The 19,291-nt window shown below is 52.6% G+C and overlaps 1 protein-coding gene across 3 annotated transcripts in view; it reads left to right on the top strand.

Moving 5' to 3' along the window:
• The window catches only part of LOC111153905 (tetratricopeptide repeat domain 12), a 40,332-nt gene extending 23,056 nt beyond the window's left edge, over positions 1 to 17,276 (top strand). For all 3 annotated transcript variants that reach the window (XM_022513211.1, XM_022513214.1, XM_022513212.1), the window contains 12 exons: positions 559 to 628; positions 1,681 to 1,769; positions 4,056 to 4,224; positions 7,966 to 8,058; positions 9,069 to 9,129; positions 9,915 to 10,052; positions 10,520 to 10,618; positions 11,051 to 11,119; positions 13,720 to 13,821; positions 15,019 to 15,118; positions 15,958 to 16,183; positions 17,204 to 17,276. In XM_022513211.1, coding sequence (XP_022368919.1) covers positions 559 to 628; positions 1,681 to 1,769; positions 4,056 to 4,224; positions 7,966 to 8,058; positions 9,069 to 9,129; positions 9,915 to 10,052; positions 10,520 to 10,618; positions 11,051 to 11,119; positions 13,720 to 13,821; positions 15,019 to 15,118; positions 15,958 to 16,183; positions 17,204 to 17,276 — 1,289 coding nt within the window. The remainder of the gene's footprint in view (positions 1 to 558; positions 629 to 1,680; positions 1,770 to 4,055; positions 4,225 to 7,965; positions 8,059 to 9,068; positions 9,130 to 9,914; positions 10,053 to 10,519; positions 10,619 to 11,050; positions 11,120 to 13,719; positions 13,822 to 15,018; positions 15,119 to 15,957; positions 16,184 to 17,203) is intronic.
• Positions 17,277 to 19,291: the final 2,015 nt, after the last annotated feature.

The raw sequence follows: 19,291 nt of genomic DNA, 5'->3' as shown, positions 1-19,291 counted from the left end.
CTGCTGGCGAGAGCCTTGCTGTCCTCTGTTAGCGGTGCTTGTAGATGTCCCTGTCAGGTCTTCGGCCACTTCTGTACTCAGTGACAGGATGCCCTGTGCACAGAGATGGGATCTCGGACCTCCCTGTAGCGTGTGATGGGGGAGGTGCTCAAATACACCCTTCACTGATTTCTTAGAGAGTATAGGTTCCTCTCTAGAGCCTAGAAACAGCTTCAGAATACATATTTAAGAACAGATGGATATGCTCGTTCTTCCCAGAAGTTAAGCAGCTCCTGGAGACTCTCTGAAGATGACAGAGTGATGTGTTGTCAGATAACTGACAGGGGCACCCGGGCCCAGCCCCCCTTCTCAGAACAGGAGGTCCCCCTCCCTGAGGCTAGAAGTGGCCGATGACAGCTGTAGGTTTCAGAACGTACAGGTATTTATTTCTGCCCAATCTGTGAATTTGGTGACCTTGACATTCCATGGTGGGTTTCTCATCATCAGCTGGCTCTGTTTTGGCCAGACATCAGCCAGACGGTTCCGAAATCCAATGCGGTTTTTATGAATTCATTCCAGGCACGGAACAAACTTTATTCAGGACACACAACGGATTCAGTCTCATCAGCGAGAATGCGGTCCTGAGAAGGTAGGGGTGTTTATAGAGGCCGTCAGCAGTAACGCAAGGAAGGACGAACGGTTCTCGGTTCTCCGTGAAGTATCCCTGGTCACACAGGCGGGGGCTTCACTGGCTGGTCCCGTCCCTCAGTCCCTGTTCCGCCGGCAGGGGGCAGAGCCTGGTTTGAGTTTGGTCACAGTTAACCTCCCAGAGAGAGAAGAGGTCGGCCGCATCCCCTTGGGCTTCCTCCAGGCACTACCAAGTCAGAGAAGTGACCATTTTTTCTGGCTTCCCAAAAGGGCAAGATTGCCAATCTTTGGGCAAGATTGCCATTTGCTCTCTCCTCTCTTGGAATTTGCTGATCACATCAAGAAATGAGATCTGCTGGGTCCTGGCTGGTCCCATTTGTAATTTTATCTGAAGAAAGACCCATAGGAAAGGATGTGGATTGCTAAATTTAGTTTTATTTTATTTTGTAGTTCAGTGGTTTGGGTGCAGCTCCTCAGGCTAGGAGAACACTAGTGTGGGTCGGGGCCACCAGCACACGTTTGGATGTGTGTGGAGGCCCATGAGCCCTCAGTAGGCTGCTGGCCTGCCACCGTTCATGTCACCGCGCAGCCATTGACCATGGCCCCAGCTCAGCAGCCTCCCTCCATGCAGCCTTGACTCCTTGGCCTGCGACCCCATCCCGGAGCTCTCAGACCCGTGCTGCCCAGCCCCCGGGTCCCGGTGACCTGCGGCTCCTCGTTAAAACATTGCCCGTGGGGCACCTGGGTGGCTCAGTGGGTTAAAGCCTCTGCCTTCAGCTCAGGTCATGATCCCAGGGTCCTGGGATCGAGCCCCGTATCAGGCTCTCTGCTCAGTGGGGAGCCTGCTTCCTCCTCTCTCTCTCTCTCTGCCTGCCTCTCCGCCTACTTGTGATCTCTCTCTCTCTGTCAAATAAATAAAATCTTTAAAAAAATTTTTTTCTTTAAAAAAACAAACATTGCCCACATTGGAGGAGTCAGGAAGCGGACTAAAGCCAACCAAGAGGATCAGGACGACTTTCCAGTTTTCCTGATGCCATTCTTCGTCCGTTCTAGGTGCTTTTCCACGGCAGGAAAAGATGCAATGGAAGAGATGGTGTGCGTGTCTGTCCTCAGGCTCTGGCAAGCAGTGTGCGCGGGGAATGGTAAGCACAGGTCATCGCCGTCAGTCCTCTTCGTGCTCTGGGGATGCACGTGCGCGGGCAGGACCGTCTCCCCCACAGGCCGGGCCCGAGGGAGGTGATGTCCGTCTGGCCCTTCCCCCAGGGACAGCCTCGGGATCAGAAGCGCAGCCTGCACTTCAGCCGTGTCTCTGTCCCTTATAGCTGCCTTGATGGTGGGCGAAGTCACCGTCCACCCAATGAGCGGTTTCCTCACCTGGGCGCTTTGCAGACGCGTGATGTCTGCTTGCACATGGGCAATACAGTGGACAAAGCTGTTCCTGTCCTGCCCATCGAAAAATACCATTCCTTTTTGCTGACCGCAGTACCCATCTCAGCATTGGGAGACTTAACAATGGTCCCTGCTGCCATCTTATTTATGACACTGATCAGTGTAATACTGGGACAGTAAATGCTACACAATGCTTATCGACTTGTTCACATTTATTTGCCTATCTACATAGTAGCATTTTCTGGGGTTCACAAAGTTTTTGCATGAGCTTTCTTACCCCTTTTGTAAAGTAGTAACTATAAATAAAAATTATAAGTATATCCTTCATTTTTAAAAAGGCATGTTTTCATAGGGAGAGGCCTGACCTAGGATGGAAAACACTGAAAATGGGAGAGATGCTAGCTGGGTCTCCTTTCCTTAGGGCTGCTGTGGGAAGTTGGCCATAGAGCCGGGGGAGACAATTGGTAAACTAGAACAGGCTGAATATGAGATGATATGACTTTTCCCCTGGATTTAGTAGAGTGAGGGAGTCGTCTTAAGTTCCGGAGGACTGGAGAATGAGGGGGACACTTTCCTGAAGGGACTTGGGTTCAGACGATAGCCACTCTCAAGGCGCTCTGCCACCCTGTGGCATTCTACACCTGGGGTGGCGATCCCACACCCCCCACACACATGACAGGGAGGCAGGCAGGGCTTGGCGGCCGAGTGTTTCCTCGGGGTAAACCAGACCTGGCCCTCCCTCCTGGCAGCCCCGATTTCCTCGGCCTGCGCCGACTTCAGTTTCTGTGAACCTGAGGGTCATGTTTTTCTCTAACACGAGAACAGAGTCAGACACAGTGACACACACGATCTGTCAGATCCGCGAAAGCCAAGTACATCAACTCAGTGAATGCAAAGAAGCTTTTCTTTCTTTCTTTTTTTTTTAAAGATTTTATTTATTTATTTGACAGAGATCACAAGTAGACGGAGAGGCAGATAGAGAGAGAGAGAGAGAGGGAAGCAGGCTCCCTGCCGAGCAGAGAGCCCGATGCGGGACTCGATCCCAGGACCCTGAGATCATGACCTGAGCCGAAGGCAGCGGCTTAACCCACTGAGCCACCCAGGCGCCCCCAAAGAAGCTTTTCTAAAGGACACAGGGATGCTTATGAAGTTACAGACAGGGGACTGTGTCCGTGATATGCTGTTGAGTGGGAAAGAGAAGCCAAGACAGGGTAGGTGGCTCGTATTTCTAACAGTAGTGTCACAGGAGGGGGGGGTGGCTCCTTTAAGGAATGAACTTACCCAGAAGGGCCAGGAGAGGAGAGACCTTCACAGTCAGCTTTATACTCCTGTGTTACTTGGCTTATTTACAATGAGCTCCTTTTCCAGCAGAAGAAAATCTATCAGCTACACAAACTCGCTCTTTCCTGGCTGAGTCTCCTACTCCAGCCCATCCCCCTCCATCCTCTCAAATGCACTCAGGTCCCTGCTTAGACAAGGAACGAGCGGGGAGCGGACAGAGCCAGTGCCACCACCTTGGAAGTAGCTGACATCTAGGAAGGGGGGTATGCTCTCTCCATGTGTCGTCTCACGTGATTTCTAGTTTTCTAGAAGGAACTCAAGGCTTTCTCTGGCCCGTGTATGAAAACTGACGGTCTAAAGGCATCTACAGTTGAGCCAATCTTGGTCCCTTTCCTCACGTTCCAAATCCCACGCACCAAGCCTTTGCCAAGAGTAGTGCTACGTGGCCCCCACATGTGAGCCAGCCCCTGTTCGAAGCACCGGCTTATAGCCACTCCCTGAGCCCTGCTAACACATCAGCCGTCTTCCTCGTTTCACTCAGGAGGAAGCTGAGGGCCACAGGAGTTCGCGACTCAGCCACGATCATGCACATGTCGCCAGGGCCCAGCAGCCTGGTTCTAGAGCTCGTGCTCTGACATTTATTACCCTGCCTCTCAAACAAGGGCAGAGGAGGGCTGGATGTCCTAGTGGGAAATGATGGGAGAGATGAGTGATTTACCCGCTGTCATTGCACGAGGCGCTTGTCCCCTATCTTGCAGAGGAAAACCAGCGTCTACTGCTGGAGACCCCAGACCTGGGCCGGCTGCTGCCCTCCTTGCTGGCCGCCAGGGCTCTGACCGTCCGCCAGCAGAGCCTGGCCCTGCTCCTGCAGCTCGCCCAGACGGACCACGGACGGGGCCTGATCATCAGCCACCTTGACCTGACCCGGTAGGACTCTGCCAGTACGAGCTGCCCTGGGGCTTCTCAGATGGTCACCTGCCAAGTTAACACCTGCCCGTACCCTTTCTAGTGTCGGAGGACCCTAGAGGTGCCGTCAGACTTCATTAAGGGTCAAAACCAGAAAGAGCCCATGGAAGGAGTCCTCCCTCGGGAGGACCTCTGGGATGAGCTCCCGTGTGAACTTGGTACCTGTGGGCAGTTTCCCTTCTCTGACCAGGTTCCCTGTCACAGATATCACAGACGGTGTAAATGGCAGCCCTTCCAAGCCCAGCCCGAGAATCTGTCTCAACTGGGTTATTCACTCCTGGCCCGTCAGCCTCCATCTGGTTCTGCCCTCCTGCTGCCCGTACGTTTCCTTTCATTCCTGTTTGAGGTGATACTCTCTGAGTTGGCATGTTCTTAAAGCCTTTCTGGAGCAAGGTAGAGTATCAATCAATAAAACACACCTGGAACATTCTCGTATGTCGGGCTTTTCGAGGCATACAACCGTGGAAATGGGATGTGCCTCTTCCCTGAGGGGACTTCATAAAAAATTTACTGAACGCCAGCAATTCCTTCCAGTGCTCTTAGTCGAAATATTATTAGTTTCTGTGTGTGAAATTATCATTTTTTTATATCAAAAAAATTGCATGTTGGCAATTTCGTGGTCAACCTGGCGGAAGTAGTAGCAAGGATCACTGCTGGCTTTACACGTGTTTCATACACAGTCTAAAAACAAGTTGGCTTCCGATTCTCTTCACTCTTCTATCTCCTCTGAGCCTGAGAAGGAGACAAGATAAGTGTTATGAGCCCATTTCACAGATGGGAAAGGAGCATCTGCGGCTCATCACCAGGAAGTCTCACCCTGCTCTCTCCCAGGCCCTGAAGGCCAGCTCCTGCTTCTGTTCCCACCAAGAGAAGCAGCCCAATTTGAAATCCTGGCAGATCTTTTCTGTGCCAAGCAGAGACCTCTGGCACCTGTCCCATGGAGCTAGGAGGTCCGTCGTGCTCAGGACAGGGTGCTTGCTGAGCCTTGACCTCGGCCGTCCCCCTCTCAGCACTGCCGTGGCCTCTGTGGCTCGTGAGCAGAGGCTTGGCCACCCCTCAAAGCTCAGGCCACATGAGCAGATAGATTGTTAGAGTTAAATCCTCAAAAGCACATTTCATGTTTTAAATGACTGCAGTCATTTCCTCAATGCCTTCTTCGTGGTTTTTCATTTGGTTTTGGCCTCTCTGAGTAAATATAGCTGCGGTTGTCCTAAGCTTCCTCGCTGCCTCCCCCCACAGTTGTCTTTGATTGCTTGAGTTTTCATTTGGATTTTTCCAGTGTTTTGGAGATTGGCATTTCTGAGCATCTCCTGCAGTCCCTCCTTGTCTCCAGACGGTCAGAGACACCTCCACTGATTACCTTCGTGCCCACTCTTCTCGTTAATGTCCATCTCAGATTAAACCAGAAAGAGGTGGATTGTGTTCTCTGAAATGAAGGGAGATGGTTTGGCGCAGGTCGAGGCTGCACACAGGTCCCGTGACCTCCCAGAGAAGCACGCATACCCCTTCCCTCTTAAAATGCTTTTTCCTGTGTGAGAAGTCGAGGGGACAAATGAGTACTGACAGGAATCAAGGGAAGGCCAGTGCCACTTTGTGGAAAGCCCTGGATTTTTCGATGCAAGCAGTCATGAGCTCAGATCCTCTGCTTGTCTTCTTCTACGTAGGTGGCCCAGGAAAGCTGCTTAACCTTGACAAGCTCTGGGGTCTCATTGGTATCAGAGACTCATGAGGAAGCTTAAGAGAAGAGATACCGTGCATGCCAGTCCCATGTTTTCTGCTGCCTTTTACAGAATACTTAATCGGGAGAAGATGGTCTTGTTTGTCTCACATAACAGAAAAGACTACAGATGGCCACAACCAGTTCTGTGGCTTAATGATATCAGGGTCAAGGTCTCCGACCTCCTCTTGATCTCTCCCTCATGGTCTCACGAGGCTGCTGCAGCTCCAAATATCACATCCCTCATTAAGACAGGTTACCAGCAGCTGGATCTGTCCCTTTTATCAAGAGAAGCTACTGCTTATTTCTGTTCACTCAGAATTGTGTCACATGCCACCCCTGGTGGGGACAGTGGTTCCAGCTTCTGTATTCAAGTCAGGCAGGATAGAGAGGGGATAGTGGGGTGTCTGTGGGATTAGCCAGCAAACAGCGCCTGCCATAGTAAAGAAACAGGATATATGTTTCTTCACATGGAGAGGAAGCCTCGTTGTTCATGTCTCCTAAGACAAACACCAAGATGATCTAAGATGGCCAGCTCCTCTTCTGTACGTTTCAGGTTCATTAGCATTCATCCTCAAGACTGAAGAAAACAGATTTAATTGGTGAAGGAAGAATCTGAACTAACAGCAAAATACATGATTTCTGAGAACAGGAACACTAGAGCACCCCGGAAGGAAGTGGGGATTTGCAGAGGCTTGGAGTCACCCAGGACCACAGAAACAGTCCAGTCCTGCCTCACCCAGTGCCCATGTCCCCCGTAGGGTACCCCACTATGGCCTGAGCATGATGCCCTCCAAGAAAGATTCCAGCATTACCATTATGCTTTTCTCCATTTGATTAGGATGGGCGCTATAACAGCTAATGACGGGGTCTTTCCCAGCCAATGAAAGGATGCAGATCTCCCCTCCCAGACCACCTCATCCTGTTCCAAGAAAGTTCTGAGTGATACAAAGTTATCTCCTTACACCAGTCACAAACTGCCTGGCCCATTCCATGCTCCCTACACGGAGGCCTGCGTTTAGTCTATTGAAGGCCCAAGGAATACATCAGAGCTCCCACTCTCTGGTGCTTGTGATACTGAAGACACTGATGTTTCCCAGATTAAGCATCCTGGTTTCCTTGACCATCCTTCGGATGATTTGACTTCCAGACCCCTTCTAGACGTCGTGCCCGCTTCTTATGCATCCACTGCTAACACACCACCTAACACACGAGGGTCACTGTAGGACCCCAAGACTGCGCCCCTGTACTAATCACAGCACTCAGCACACTGTAGGTGCTTGGGACGGGTGGGCTGGACAGACAGATGACTCCCAGTGGTGCCAGTCAGTCTGCTAGGGCAGCCGAGGATTGCGTTAGCTTTTCTGGGCAACAGCACCAGACTGTTGGCTCATACTAAGTTTGCAATTGGCTGAAAGTCCTTAAGTCTTTTTGGTATGAACCAGGCATACCCCCGGTCTCCCAATTTTCTCACTTAGATAGAATTTCCAGCCCTAAGCGGAGGACTTTGAATTTAACCCTCTTCCATTTCATCTGATGTATTCAGCAGCCTGTCAAAATCTTGTTGAATCCTAATTGCACCCCCCCACCTCATTAGGGGGCCCTCCCTCCCACTTTAGTCATCAGCAGATTAGTAAGCATGCCACTTAGATGTCACTTGTGTGACTGAACTTGGCTGAGCCAGAGTCACATGGCAGAGGCACTAGAGATTCCTCCCCAGTTGACATCTGATAGTCAGTGAACTTTGGTTAAAACTGTTCAGCCCTCTGGGAATTAACATTGAGTGGCAGAGCCATTCCCGTAAGAGAGTGTCTCTGTGGGGTGGCCAGGGATCTGGGCTTCCTAGGCGGATATAGGGAGGCCACCCTTTCGGCTTCTTTGACCCAAACACAGACTCCTTCCTGGTCTCTTTGCAAGGTCTCCTTGTTGGGGAGGCTCTCAGCTGGAGGACAGCCTGCTCTGAGGTTGTTATGGATTTTTTGCAGATTTTTGGAAGCCCTGGTGTCATTTCTTGATTTCTCAGATAAGGAGGCCAACTCAGCTATGGGACTGCTCACAGACTTGGCTCTGGAAGAAAGGTAATTTTTATTTCCAGGAATTGACATTTCTTCTGTAACCTTTGTTAAACTGTCTGATCTTTAAAAATGTGCGGTGTGTAGGGAGGCTTGGCCAGCATCACAAGATTCACTGAGTAGGAGGGCTGGTGCCTTCCTAGCAGGCGGCTGGAGTTAGCCACTCCCGTCCCTCCGCGTGCAGGGAGCCCCAGTGTTCGATGGGTTTGGAAGCAGCAACAGACTTAAAACAGTACCTCTCACAGTAAACAAACCTACCGTGTAGTGGAGAAGCTTCTTTCCCTTCATCAGTACCTAATGGGAACTGCCCAGCAAATGTGTGTTGAATGAATGGGAGAGAAGGCACAGTAGAAGGCAGCCTTCTCTTGGGGGACCAGTGGCATTGTGGGTCACCCTCCCCCATCTCCACCTGCCTGCTGGGGAAGACAGCAAATGTCTCTCTCAGATTTTCATAATTCTTGAGGATTTTTTTAAAGTGCATCTCTTGTCTGTTTTTTAAATTTCCTCACAAACTTTAGGGTATCTTGCTTAGAAATGGTCATATAATGGGACAGAACTGTTTGTGCTCATAGGCCGTTGGCATGGGCTGGGAACAGGTAAGAGCCAGTCCTCGTGCATCCAGATGTGTGTACATCTGGGCCTTTCCAACGACTGTGTTCCAGAAACATGCTTGGACTGTGTTTCGTGTTTGCAGGGCACACAGCCTCAGAGCACGGGGAGAGCAGGGGTGGTGTTAAGTCAGCTTGGCAGACATCTGGGGCTTCTGGCAACTTCTGCATAGAGAAAGCCGCCATCTGAGGTCTGCTGTTTCACAGCAAAGGCAATTCTCCAGACTTAGAAAAAATAAAGCCACATCCATACCCAGTGACATTTGGGGGGGAGAGTCAGAATAAATCATCCATGCACACTGCAAATCCCATGGGCCCAGAGTTTGTGACCGTCTGCTCTATTAGCCAAGGTGCTGTGTTTACATTATAGTTTGTGCAGAAATAGATCAAGAGATGTTTTCTCAACAGATTCCAAGTCTGGTTCCAGGCCAACCTTCCAGGGGCGCTCCTGGCGCTCACAGGTGTTCTGGTGAGCAAGCCCCTCACTTTTATCACCCTCAACAGGCATTCTCAGGCGCGTGAGCAGAGCCATTTAAACATAGTTTACACTCCAGGGTTCCTTTCATGGCTCAGGTTGATTAATCATTTACTCACAGCTGGAGTCTGCACGGTCCTCGGTTATTAAAACAGCTGCAGTCGGGACAGGTGGAGGTGGCGTAGGGATGGGGTCAGGACAGGGGAGACAAAGGTGGATGTGGACTGTGTGTCTTACATGAAGGCAGAGAGGGGGTCAGTCCCTGTCCGTCCCCTTCTGACCCTAATACCCGTCATAAGGACTGCAGGGCAGCCCTGTCCCCTCAGTAGCAGTCATCCCCACCAGGAGGGTTAATGGAAATTTGAGCCGATGAAGCAGGACGTAGCAGGATGGGGGTTCTCCTAGGAGAGCTTGCCGTGACAAGGACTTGTCCTGAGGAAGCCATTGGAGTCCCAGGGGACCAGAGAGCATATCCACACCTGCGTATTACACACATATGGAAATGGGAGCTCTGAGAAGGGACAAGACTTGCCCAAGTTCTCCAAGCTGATTGGTGGCATCCCCAGGATGAAGCCCTAGGCCCCCCTACCCCAGGCTGAGGCGCTGGGTCTCTCCCTCTGTGTGCCTCCATCCTGGTGCCAGCATGAGCCCATTGACGCCCCTGGATGACATTACGCTCTCTGGTTCCCAAGCATTTTCATGAGGGACACACCCCTCAAGATGGCTCTGGCACTGTCTGCCTGCTCCATGCAGACTTTCTTTCTCTCGACTCCTTTCAGAAGAGAGACCCCATGATAACCAACCCCTCAGCTCTCTGCCGGTGCATTGCCCTCATGGGGAACCTCAGTGCTGAGGCCGCCATCCGAAGACAGATGTCTGCCTCTGAAGAATTCTGGGAGGCCTGTTTGGGCCTTATGGTATGGTAACTTTTCTAGTCAGAATCAGTATTTTCCCTGCTTTGGGAACATTGGCTTCTTATTGATTATCTGGCTTTCCCAAAACTTCTGTTTGAGGGTACTGGAGCCAGTGGTTTATCCCTTCTATAACCATAGATTTTGTGGGTCAAGCCTCAGACCCCTGGAGAGGGTTGAAGGATTTTCTGGTAGAGTTAGCGTGACTACTCATGTCAGCCCCTCACTCTCCAGTTTAAACCCAGGACCAGGCCAAACCAGGGTCACGTGGCACAGGCACTGGGGACTCTGCAAGTCTCCTGCACTAACACTTATCTATGGAACTGGTCTCTGATCTTGAAACATCCTCTAGGTTCATGACATTGACAACTTAGGGCGTGTAAGTAATGCTGGGGCCATTGCCAAGGGGATGAGATGGCCATGAAAAGCTGTAGGGCAGAAAGGTCATTGATTACTTTGCTTTGTTTCCAAAGGCCCGGTGTGAGGAGGATGTGGACCTGTTCAGAGAGATCTTGTACACGCTCCTGGGACTTGTGATGAACTTGTGTCTTCAGTCCCCCATCCTCTACGAGGTGCGGCATTTTTTCCTCCCTGCCAGGAGCCCTGGGACACCCCAAGCTGGAGCCATTGCTAGAGCTGATCTCATTTTCACAAAGAGAATAGCATGGGGACTCACACCCTGGCGGTGGGAGTGAGGGATGCTGGACAGATGCTCTGTCACTTTGTTCCTCCGAGAGATGTGTGAGTCACTCAGGTGTAGCCCAGTGGGTGTGCTGAGCACAGTGCTCGGTTCTGCATTTACCAAGTCAAACAAAATGGGGTTTCTGATCTCAAGACACCGCCCTGTCATGAGGGAGACAGCTGTGGGAAGAAGTAAAATGATAGAAGAAGGGGATGTGAGGGGAATATGGCGAGGGGTCCGTTCTGTTTGCTCAGAAGAAGCTACAGAGAGGATTCAGATTAACAGGCTGTTCAGAGGTCCTCCTGTCTCCCTGTCATGGCAGGTTTGGGCCTCGGAGGTGAGCAAGAGGTGCATCTTTCTACTGAACAGCCAGGATGGAGGGATCCTGACAGTAAGTGTCTCCCAGGGAGATCCAGAAACGGCTTCCTCTGTGGTTCCTGGGGATCCGGTGATACCCCCACCCAGTGCCCATCTGTGGACCCTCTAGAGTCCAAGCACCCAAGCTAAGAATCCCTTTTCCATGTAGCTTGCAACTTAACAACTTACACAGTGTAATTTATCTGATTTGTCCTACTCCAAGAGATCCTGGTGCAAATTGAAGAGGCCCCAAGATTTGGTTTAGATTCTCTTTTTCCCTATCAAGAAAGCCAGGCCTGTATTCTGAAGCCCACGACCCTGGAGGTTATTTATGCGTAATGGTTTTAGCCCCTTAGAGATACATGCCGGGATGGCCTTCTCATCTCCGTTTCTGACATTTGGATAAGGAAGTCAAGAAAGCGCTGTGGTTAACACAGAGCTTTGGGAGAACATCAGTGTGATTCAGCAAACTATTCACGGCCATCCCAGGATGGGTTCTTTTTTTTTTTTTTTAATTTCATTTATCATTTTATATTCATTTTTATAATAATACTTTGCTTCAATACAGTAAAAATAATTACTTGCCTAAGTAATCACCCCAGCTTTCCCACCTATTAGTTCAGGGCCCCAGTGCTTAGAGAAACAACTAGGGCACATCCAGCAGGTCTGGGAAACCAGCCCTACAAGGGCACAGACTGGGGACGGGGTCCAGGATCATTAAAAAGGTTCTGAGCAGATCCGACAAGTCCTGCTTGGGGCTAGTATGCCTACAACTTCCCTGAACCAATTCAGACATGATAGGACGGAGGGTTTTTTTGTTTTTTGTTTTTTTAGAGATTTATTTATTTATTTATTTGACAGACAGTAGGCAGAGAGGCAGGCGGGGTTGGGGGTGGGGAGGAGCAGGCTCCCTGCTGAACAGAGAGTCCAATGTGGGGCTCCATCCCAGGACCCTGGGATCATGACCTGAGCCAACAGCAAAGGCTTTAACCCACTGAGCCACCCAGGTGCCCCAGGATGGAGGTTTTTAATGTGAACTCTGGGAATGTGTGGTGGGTCTCCAGGTTCCCCAGAAATCCCTAATATTGTACAGACAATTTTGAGAGTATATGCATTTTCATGGGAAGGCATCATGGCTTTCATCAGATTCTAAAAAAAAGATCCATGACCCCAAAAGTGGTGAGCGCCACTATTCTCAGGTGCTTGGTTTTTCCTGAATGATGTAGACCAGATCGAGGCCTAGGGTGGTTGTGAGCTAACCCTTCAAGGACTCTCTCCTGGCCAGATTTTCCCAGGACTCTGCCTGAGCCTCAGTCTGGTGCTGACCTGCTTGTGGAGCAGAGCAGAACGTCACTGGTTGGGGGGGGGGGGGTCTGGTCCTTCAGTAGAGGGCTCTCCCCACTGTCTTGGGCCTAAAGAGAGATCCAGAGTGTCAACTACAGCAACATTCTAGCATCTGCAGGGAGCAGCTGAGGGAAACAAAACTCATAATATGACAATACACACATTTATCCCTTCTCCCTCGGGAGAACCTCATTAAAATCAGACTGAAAGCATTAGGGAACATCAACAACAAAGTTAGAAACACGTTGACAAAACAAACAGGCAGGAGGTCACCAGTTGGTTCTTTAATCATTTTAACCTGCTTCTGGAAGATGGAGAATAGCTGTGAAAGGCATAATTCACGAGGCAGAGCCAAGGAGACCGTGCCTGCTACAGATGCAGGGACGCGGGTCTGCCCTAGAGGACCCTGGAAAAGATGGAGACTCCCGAACACCAGGTCCAACACAGGGCATGGATAAGAGATGGGGGACCACGTGGGGCAGCGAGGCAACTATGCCTCAGGTGAAAAATTCGAGCTTGCTCTCTTTTGTGGAATTGAAAGACTAGAGGAAAATGTTTTGCTTTCTAGGATTTGGAAGTGCCTCTTTTCCATCTGTCAGTCAACAACAGTCAACATTTTTCACAAATGTGCCCAGAAATGGGCAGCTAGGATCACTGGACATTTCAGGAAAGCTGCACACAGAAATAGAAAAACCAAGATTAATAGAAAAATCAACTCAAAAGAAGTCGAGATAATATAGGAAACAAAAAATAACTATTGTTTATGTCCTCAGAAAGATTCGGGACAGTGTTCTATCTAAAAGACAGTAACAGCTATTTAAAAAGGGGGAAAAAGGAAGGAAGGAAGGAAATAAGTTGGAACTGGAAGATCCTAAGTGGAATCTCCCAGAAAGTAGAACAAACAGACAAAGATTCAGACAAGATGAAGGAAAAGCTCCGAGACCCCGAGGGTCCATCGGAGAAGTCTACCTGGCAGGGGGTGCGGAGCGCTGTGGGGCATCTGGGACTTTCTTTGCCAGAGCTGAACTGGTTGGTTCTATGTCGAGCTGAAGTGGGCGGGGCCTCTGTGTGCCCGGGGACCGTGTTTCCAGCCCTTGGAGTCACCTGCTTCACAGCTATCAAGTGAACACTGCTTATCACGTGGGCCTCCATATTTGTAAAACCAAGATGTGTGTTTTGCTTCCCATACTAATGATTGTTTTTCCCTCCCCAAGCGACTTGCTGACTTTTCAAGGTCATCAGCACTTCTGCACAGAACAGTTGATCATCTTTCCTTTCCGCCCCACTCAGAGAGCTGCCGGCGTTCTGAGCCGCACCCTTTCTTCCTCCCGGAAGATCGTGGAGGCTGCCCTGAGAGCCGGAGTGGTGAAGAAGATGATTAAGTTCTTGAAGGTATAGTGAGCTCCTCGGGAACACACACTTGAATTCCCAGGAGCATCGTAGATCACCCGGGGGACAGAACTACGGAGGGCTGTGTTCAGTTAGGGGCCCACATTGTTCCCCTGCCCAAATGTTACACTTCTGGACTAAGGGTTCCTTCCGCCTGTCACCCACGTAGCACTCTCCACATCCACGTAAGATTGTTGGACAAATAAGTAAGTTGTTCATGGAGAAGCAGCCGTAAAAACTACTTAGCAGGCAAGCGTCACTCAAAGGTGCACGGCTTCTTTCCCTGAAAAAGACAGTCGGGGTGGCTTTCCTCGGGGCCCTCACTTTGCTCCCGTCTGCCCGCCATGCTTCCACGGCTGCCTGGAGAGAGACTGCACTCCCTTTGTGGGATACGGAGGGTGCAGCCTTACTATGGAACAAAGGATGCTCCCGTGGTGCGAGCAGGTCAGTGGCACAGTTGAGCAGACTCGCTGAGAGGACAGGTGTGGAACTAGGCTGCCGTCTGCGGCCCCTGCCCGGCGAGCTTCACCCACCCGTGTCAGCGTGGCGGCCCCATGGCAGACCTTCCCATCAGGGCCCAGGCCGAGCAGGGCCAGAAAGTGAGCTCTGTCGCGGGGACGCTGCTGGGGCGCGGCAGGACCGAGGGGCCGGGATGGTGGGTCAGACTTCAGGCTACACGTGGATGATGACCGTCACTCGCTCCCGATCGCAGGCACGCACATGTGCATCTTAAAGACCCTGCCCTGGGTGATGATTTGACAGTTGTCCCCTCTTAAAATGACCGACATTTGTGATGTTCTCCATGCAGGCCTGTCAGCTTGACAGCCTTAGTAAATCACTCCCCAGGAAGAGGGGGGCTCTTCCTCTCTTCTTGGTAGATCTGCCAGCCGACCGGCGCATCCCCCCTCCTCAGCCACTCACCTGTAAAGCCTTCTACGGGCAATCACCCAGGTGTGCATGACAGGCCCGCAGTCCTGTCAGAATTCGTATCGGGCTGCGGGCTGTCTTCCTGGGGACCTGAGTGACACCAGCCCAACAGGGACCTGGCCTGCTCCTCGGAAAGCGCAGGCCATTCTCAGGGGAGCAGTGTTTCAGAAGTTCCAGAAGCCACACGAACACAGGCACAGTTGCTCGCTACTTTCTGGCCCAGAACAATCCCAGGATTGACTTCCTTTTTTCTGATTTCATTCTGAAACCCAGACAGGGGGCCAGACGGCATCACGCTACGCCATAAAGACACTAGCTGTCTGCACAAACAGCTCTCACGAAGCGCGAGAAGAAGTGATGAGACTGGATAAAAGTAAGTGATGGTTTCCTTCAGTGGTGCCTGCGTCCCAGAGACTCAGCTGTCCTGGAAGCCACAAAGGGAGCTGGGACGAGCGGGGAGAGACTCCCATAGCCCTAGACTTCCGCAGTGTTTACTGAGTAAGATGGCTGTTTCTCCCTCCGGAAACATTTCATAGCCTTCGGCTGCACACGTGTAGCATGCTCTGCTGTGACCCGGCTCAGAGAGAACGGGGTCGATGCGGGGAGCCACCCCCCACAAGTAAACGGAAATGGTTTCTGAAGTCTTCTGCTGAAGCTGGTCTAACACAGGTTCTCACCCTTCAAGGGGTGTGTGGGAGACACCTTCGGCCTTCAGTGAACAGGGGAGATGGCGGAGTTGGAGCCAGCATTGTGTAGTAATGGAAAGCGGCCGCAGGCACCTGCAGCAGGGGTCCCCAGTGAACCAGCCCACTGATGTCCGCCCTCACACTTGCTCTGGGATGCGCGGGGAGTGGACGGAGTGGGCCATTCTGGGTCCTGCCCCTTGCCCTGCAGCCACAGGGAGCCGGCTGTCAGCTGGAGTGTAGGGGTTACGAACGGGGACTTCAGGGGAGACAGACCTGTTGCCGCATGGCATTCATTGACGCCACAGCCGTGTGACCCCAGGCACTGCTCCGGGCACCTGAGGAACACTGGAGACACGGCAAGACCTGAGGAGGTTCATGGTGCTCAGCAAATCCTTGCTCAGCGATGACCCATCAGAGCTTCTGGGGACGCTCAGTGTCCACGGACCCTCCCTGCGCCTCTCGCGTCTGTTGCTAGCCTCCTGTTTGGGAGCCGCAGGGACCGATGCTTGTTCTCTCCCCCCTGCAGAGTTCGGCATTCTCATGATGCTGCTCCGCTCCGAGGACGAGGTCGTGGTGGGCAATGCTGCCCTCTGCCTGGGGAACTGCATGGAGGTGCCCTGCGCGGCGCCCTCCCTATTGAAGACGGACGTCGTGCAGGTGTTGCTGCGACACGCGGGGGGCGATGCGCAGAAGACGGCCGTGCAGCTGAACGCGGGGATCGCTCTGGGCAAGCTGTGCACGGCCGAGCCCAGGTATGCAGCGGCTCCTGGCCAGGTGGCCTGTGTGGGTCACGTTGCAGAAGGCGCGGGGCCAACCAAGACACTGAATGGTGGCTGGGCCTCTGTGCCACCCAGGACTCCAGAGGGGGTCGTGGGAGCCCTGGTGCTACCTGAGCACGCAGGTGTGGGCCCAGTAGCTGCTTCCCTGAGGGGACCGGGGAGCTCCCAGCTCCAGTCGGAGCGGGAAAAGGCTTCTCTGACAGGGATCTGTTCCATGCGCTCATGGCCACTGTGTTCCCTCCATCCCACTCCCTCCTGCTCTGCCAGCTTCTCGCCCCTCTTCCCACACACCCTCCTGCTTCACATTTTTGCCTGGGGCCTGAGCATATGGGAGAATGTCCAGGGAGGGTAATGTTCTTGTGCTGGAGAAAACTGAAGCGAGAGGAGGAATGGCATGTTGCCGACCACCTGGCAAGCCAGGGCAAGAGATCGGGGCTTTAGCTGTGTACATGGCTTCTCCTTTAGCGTCTCTCCTGCCCTGGCTGGGTTCTGATGTGCTAAAACACCTAGGCATTCATGCTCCCAGAAGGGGCCCCCCGTGTCTGAGGGATGGAACCCCGGCATAGAAGGGGGTACCTTCCACACACAGGGAGCTGTGCTGGCCTGCCTGACTCCTTCCCTTACAGACAAAGCCCTCCGATTCCTCCTCTGGAGAATGAGAGGGTTGGCTTGGGTGATATGTGAGGCCCTGATTGTCCTAATGCAAGGCCTGAAGAAAATCTTTCTTCTCCAGAATGCAGGGTGCATTAGCTAGGATGAGCTCAGAGTGGCAGCCTACTGGGGAGTCCCTGAGAGCAAGGTCCCATCAGATCAGCCTGTCCATCTGTCACCCGCAGACAGCATGTGGTGTTCTGCGGACCTGCCTTGATGGCAAGGGCTCCCAGGGCAGCAGCTCCTCCCCTCCTGCCTTGCCAGCCACCTTCTCCCTGAGCGGGGGTGGCTCCGGATTGGCCACGCATTGATGTGCCCAACTTTGTGTTCTGATTCTGGCAGATTTGCCGCTCAGCTGCGGGAGCTGCACGGGCTGGAGATTCTCAGCTCCACGGTGAAGCACATCACTGATTAAGACACGCGGCGTCTGCGCACGCTCTTCACAAACGCAGAGCCCAGTGCAGTGGGTGGTCCTGGGGCTAATAAAGACTTTCTGAATGTCCACTCCAGAGATGAATACTGTTCCCAGATGCTTGCCTTCTGGCTTTCCCCAGTCCTGGGAGAGTGGGCGTCGGGCAGTCCACAGTCTTGGAAAACTGCTCCGCGTCCCCCACGCTTGCTTCTACAGTCCCTTCCTGCCCCGCGGGGACTGGACACCAGCAGACGGAAAGCCACATTTCCCAGATTCCCGTGTAAGTAGTGGTTCTAGAAAGGAGCTGGATTCTGCCGGCTGAACGCCCTTCTTGCCCCTGTGGCTGTTCTCCGCTGGCACCGTACTAGAATCATCCAGCGTTTTGACAGCGGGATCTCGGGGTCCGAGTTCCAGCCCAGGGACTGTGGGGGCAGCTGCTCGGGCCCGGCCTGCCGCTGTGCCATGTGCTCTTGAATTTAGTGGGTTGAGTGGTAAGCGGCGACTCGCCTGGCAGGGAGTTCTTGACGATCCAGAGACTCGTCCCCAGAAGCCCCGCCTGGTGCCTTTGTCCAGCTCATTGAAGGATTTGCAAACACCTGTCCCACGGGTTACATGGTTTTCTGCCTGAAGTACCAAAGCAGGGGCCCCTGTCTCCACCCTGACCTCACATAATCTTCGAGGTATTTATTCCCCAGACCTACCCTGCGCTCTCCCCCAACCCCCAAACACACTGCTCCCTTGTCGCTGCCGCCTCTGGACACCAAGTACCTAAGTGACAAGTCCAACAAGTTACACCCTTCTCCCATGGCTCCGCACAGTCACATGACTGTTTCAGGGTGGACAGCAGGACCCTCCTGCCATAGCGAACACTAGGAGTGTCAGAGCAGAGTTCCGAAGACTTAGGGCCTGGCCTGCTACTTCGCAGCAGTTTGACTCTGGGCAAGTCGCTGAACCTCTCTGGGCTTTGACCGCTGCTTCTGGAAAAGTAGAGGAACGCCTGTCCGACCAGTCACTTACATTGCTGTGATGCCTTCACGAACTTCAGGGGCACTTGGGAAACTATGAAGTGCTACACAGAGATGACCAGGCCCCATCTTGAGGTCGAAGGGGTTGACTGTGACATCGGTCAGGTCAAATCTGAGGGGCCCAAGCAAGAGTAAAGCCCATGTCCCTTTAGGAATCAGAGCTGGACATTTTGTGGACCATGTAGGAAAGGAAACGCTCCCCCGCCCCAGAGTTTCTATTCAGGACACCCAAAGAAACGGTTCTTCACAAGTGTGGTAGCGCTTAGAGTGAACTAAGAACTCGGCTCCTAAAACTGAGGTTAAAAATTGGCACTTTCGGGGGCCGAAAGGAAACCAGCAGCCCTGCTCCCCTGGTGCTGGGCCAGGGCGAGCTCCCTGGACTTCTCGATGCTGCCTCACAGGGTCCCTGGGGGACGGCAGGTGACAGGTCACAGCAGAGAGCTCAGGACCGGCCCACTCAGGACCAGCAGGCCAATACACACACTTCGAGGGGCTACCGAATGGCCAAGGGAGTTGGCTTGACACGAAACAGAGCCCAGAGACGAAAATGAGAAGCTACAAAATATGCTGTTTGCAGACAGAATTCAGTGGAGCTTTAAAAATGTAAAAGGCTGCCCGAGTACGTACCCCGCGCTCGGCTCCTCTGGTTTGAGGTTCGGGCCCCTCCGCCTCCCAGCCTTCGGCTGCGCCCTTCCTCCCTGGCTCTTGAAAATGGCTATTATACCTGTAATCTCTTCCCCGAAGAGTGGGGAATGTCAAATTATATTATTATCTCTGCTTCAGAGTGCCTGCCACAAGCAGTCATCTTCCCTGCTTTAGAGGAGGCCCAGCTGCCCCAGGAGCTCCCTCCTCGCGGCAGGGGTGGGTGGAGGAGGTGGCGGGGTGAGGAGGCTTCATCTCCAGCGCGAACCAGCCCTCCCTGGTCTGGCCCCACTGACGCGCGCCCTCCTCCAGGGCTCCCAGGAGGGGTGGAAAAAATGAACTGGGTGTTGG

This window comes from Enhydra lutris, unplaced genomic scaffold (assembly GCF_002288905.1).
Source record: "Enhydra lutris kenyoni isolate GAN:26980312 unplaced genomic scaffold, ASM228890v2 scaffoldscaffold34, whole genome shotgun sequence".
Lineage (NCBI taxonomy): Eukaryota > Metazoa > Chordata > Mammalia > Carnivora > Mustelidae > Enhydra > Enhydra lutris.
The sequence above is the reverse complement of the archived record's forward strand: the minus strand, read 5'-3'. Positions and strand labels throughout refer to the sequence as shown.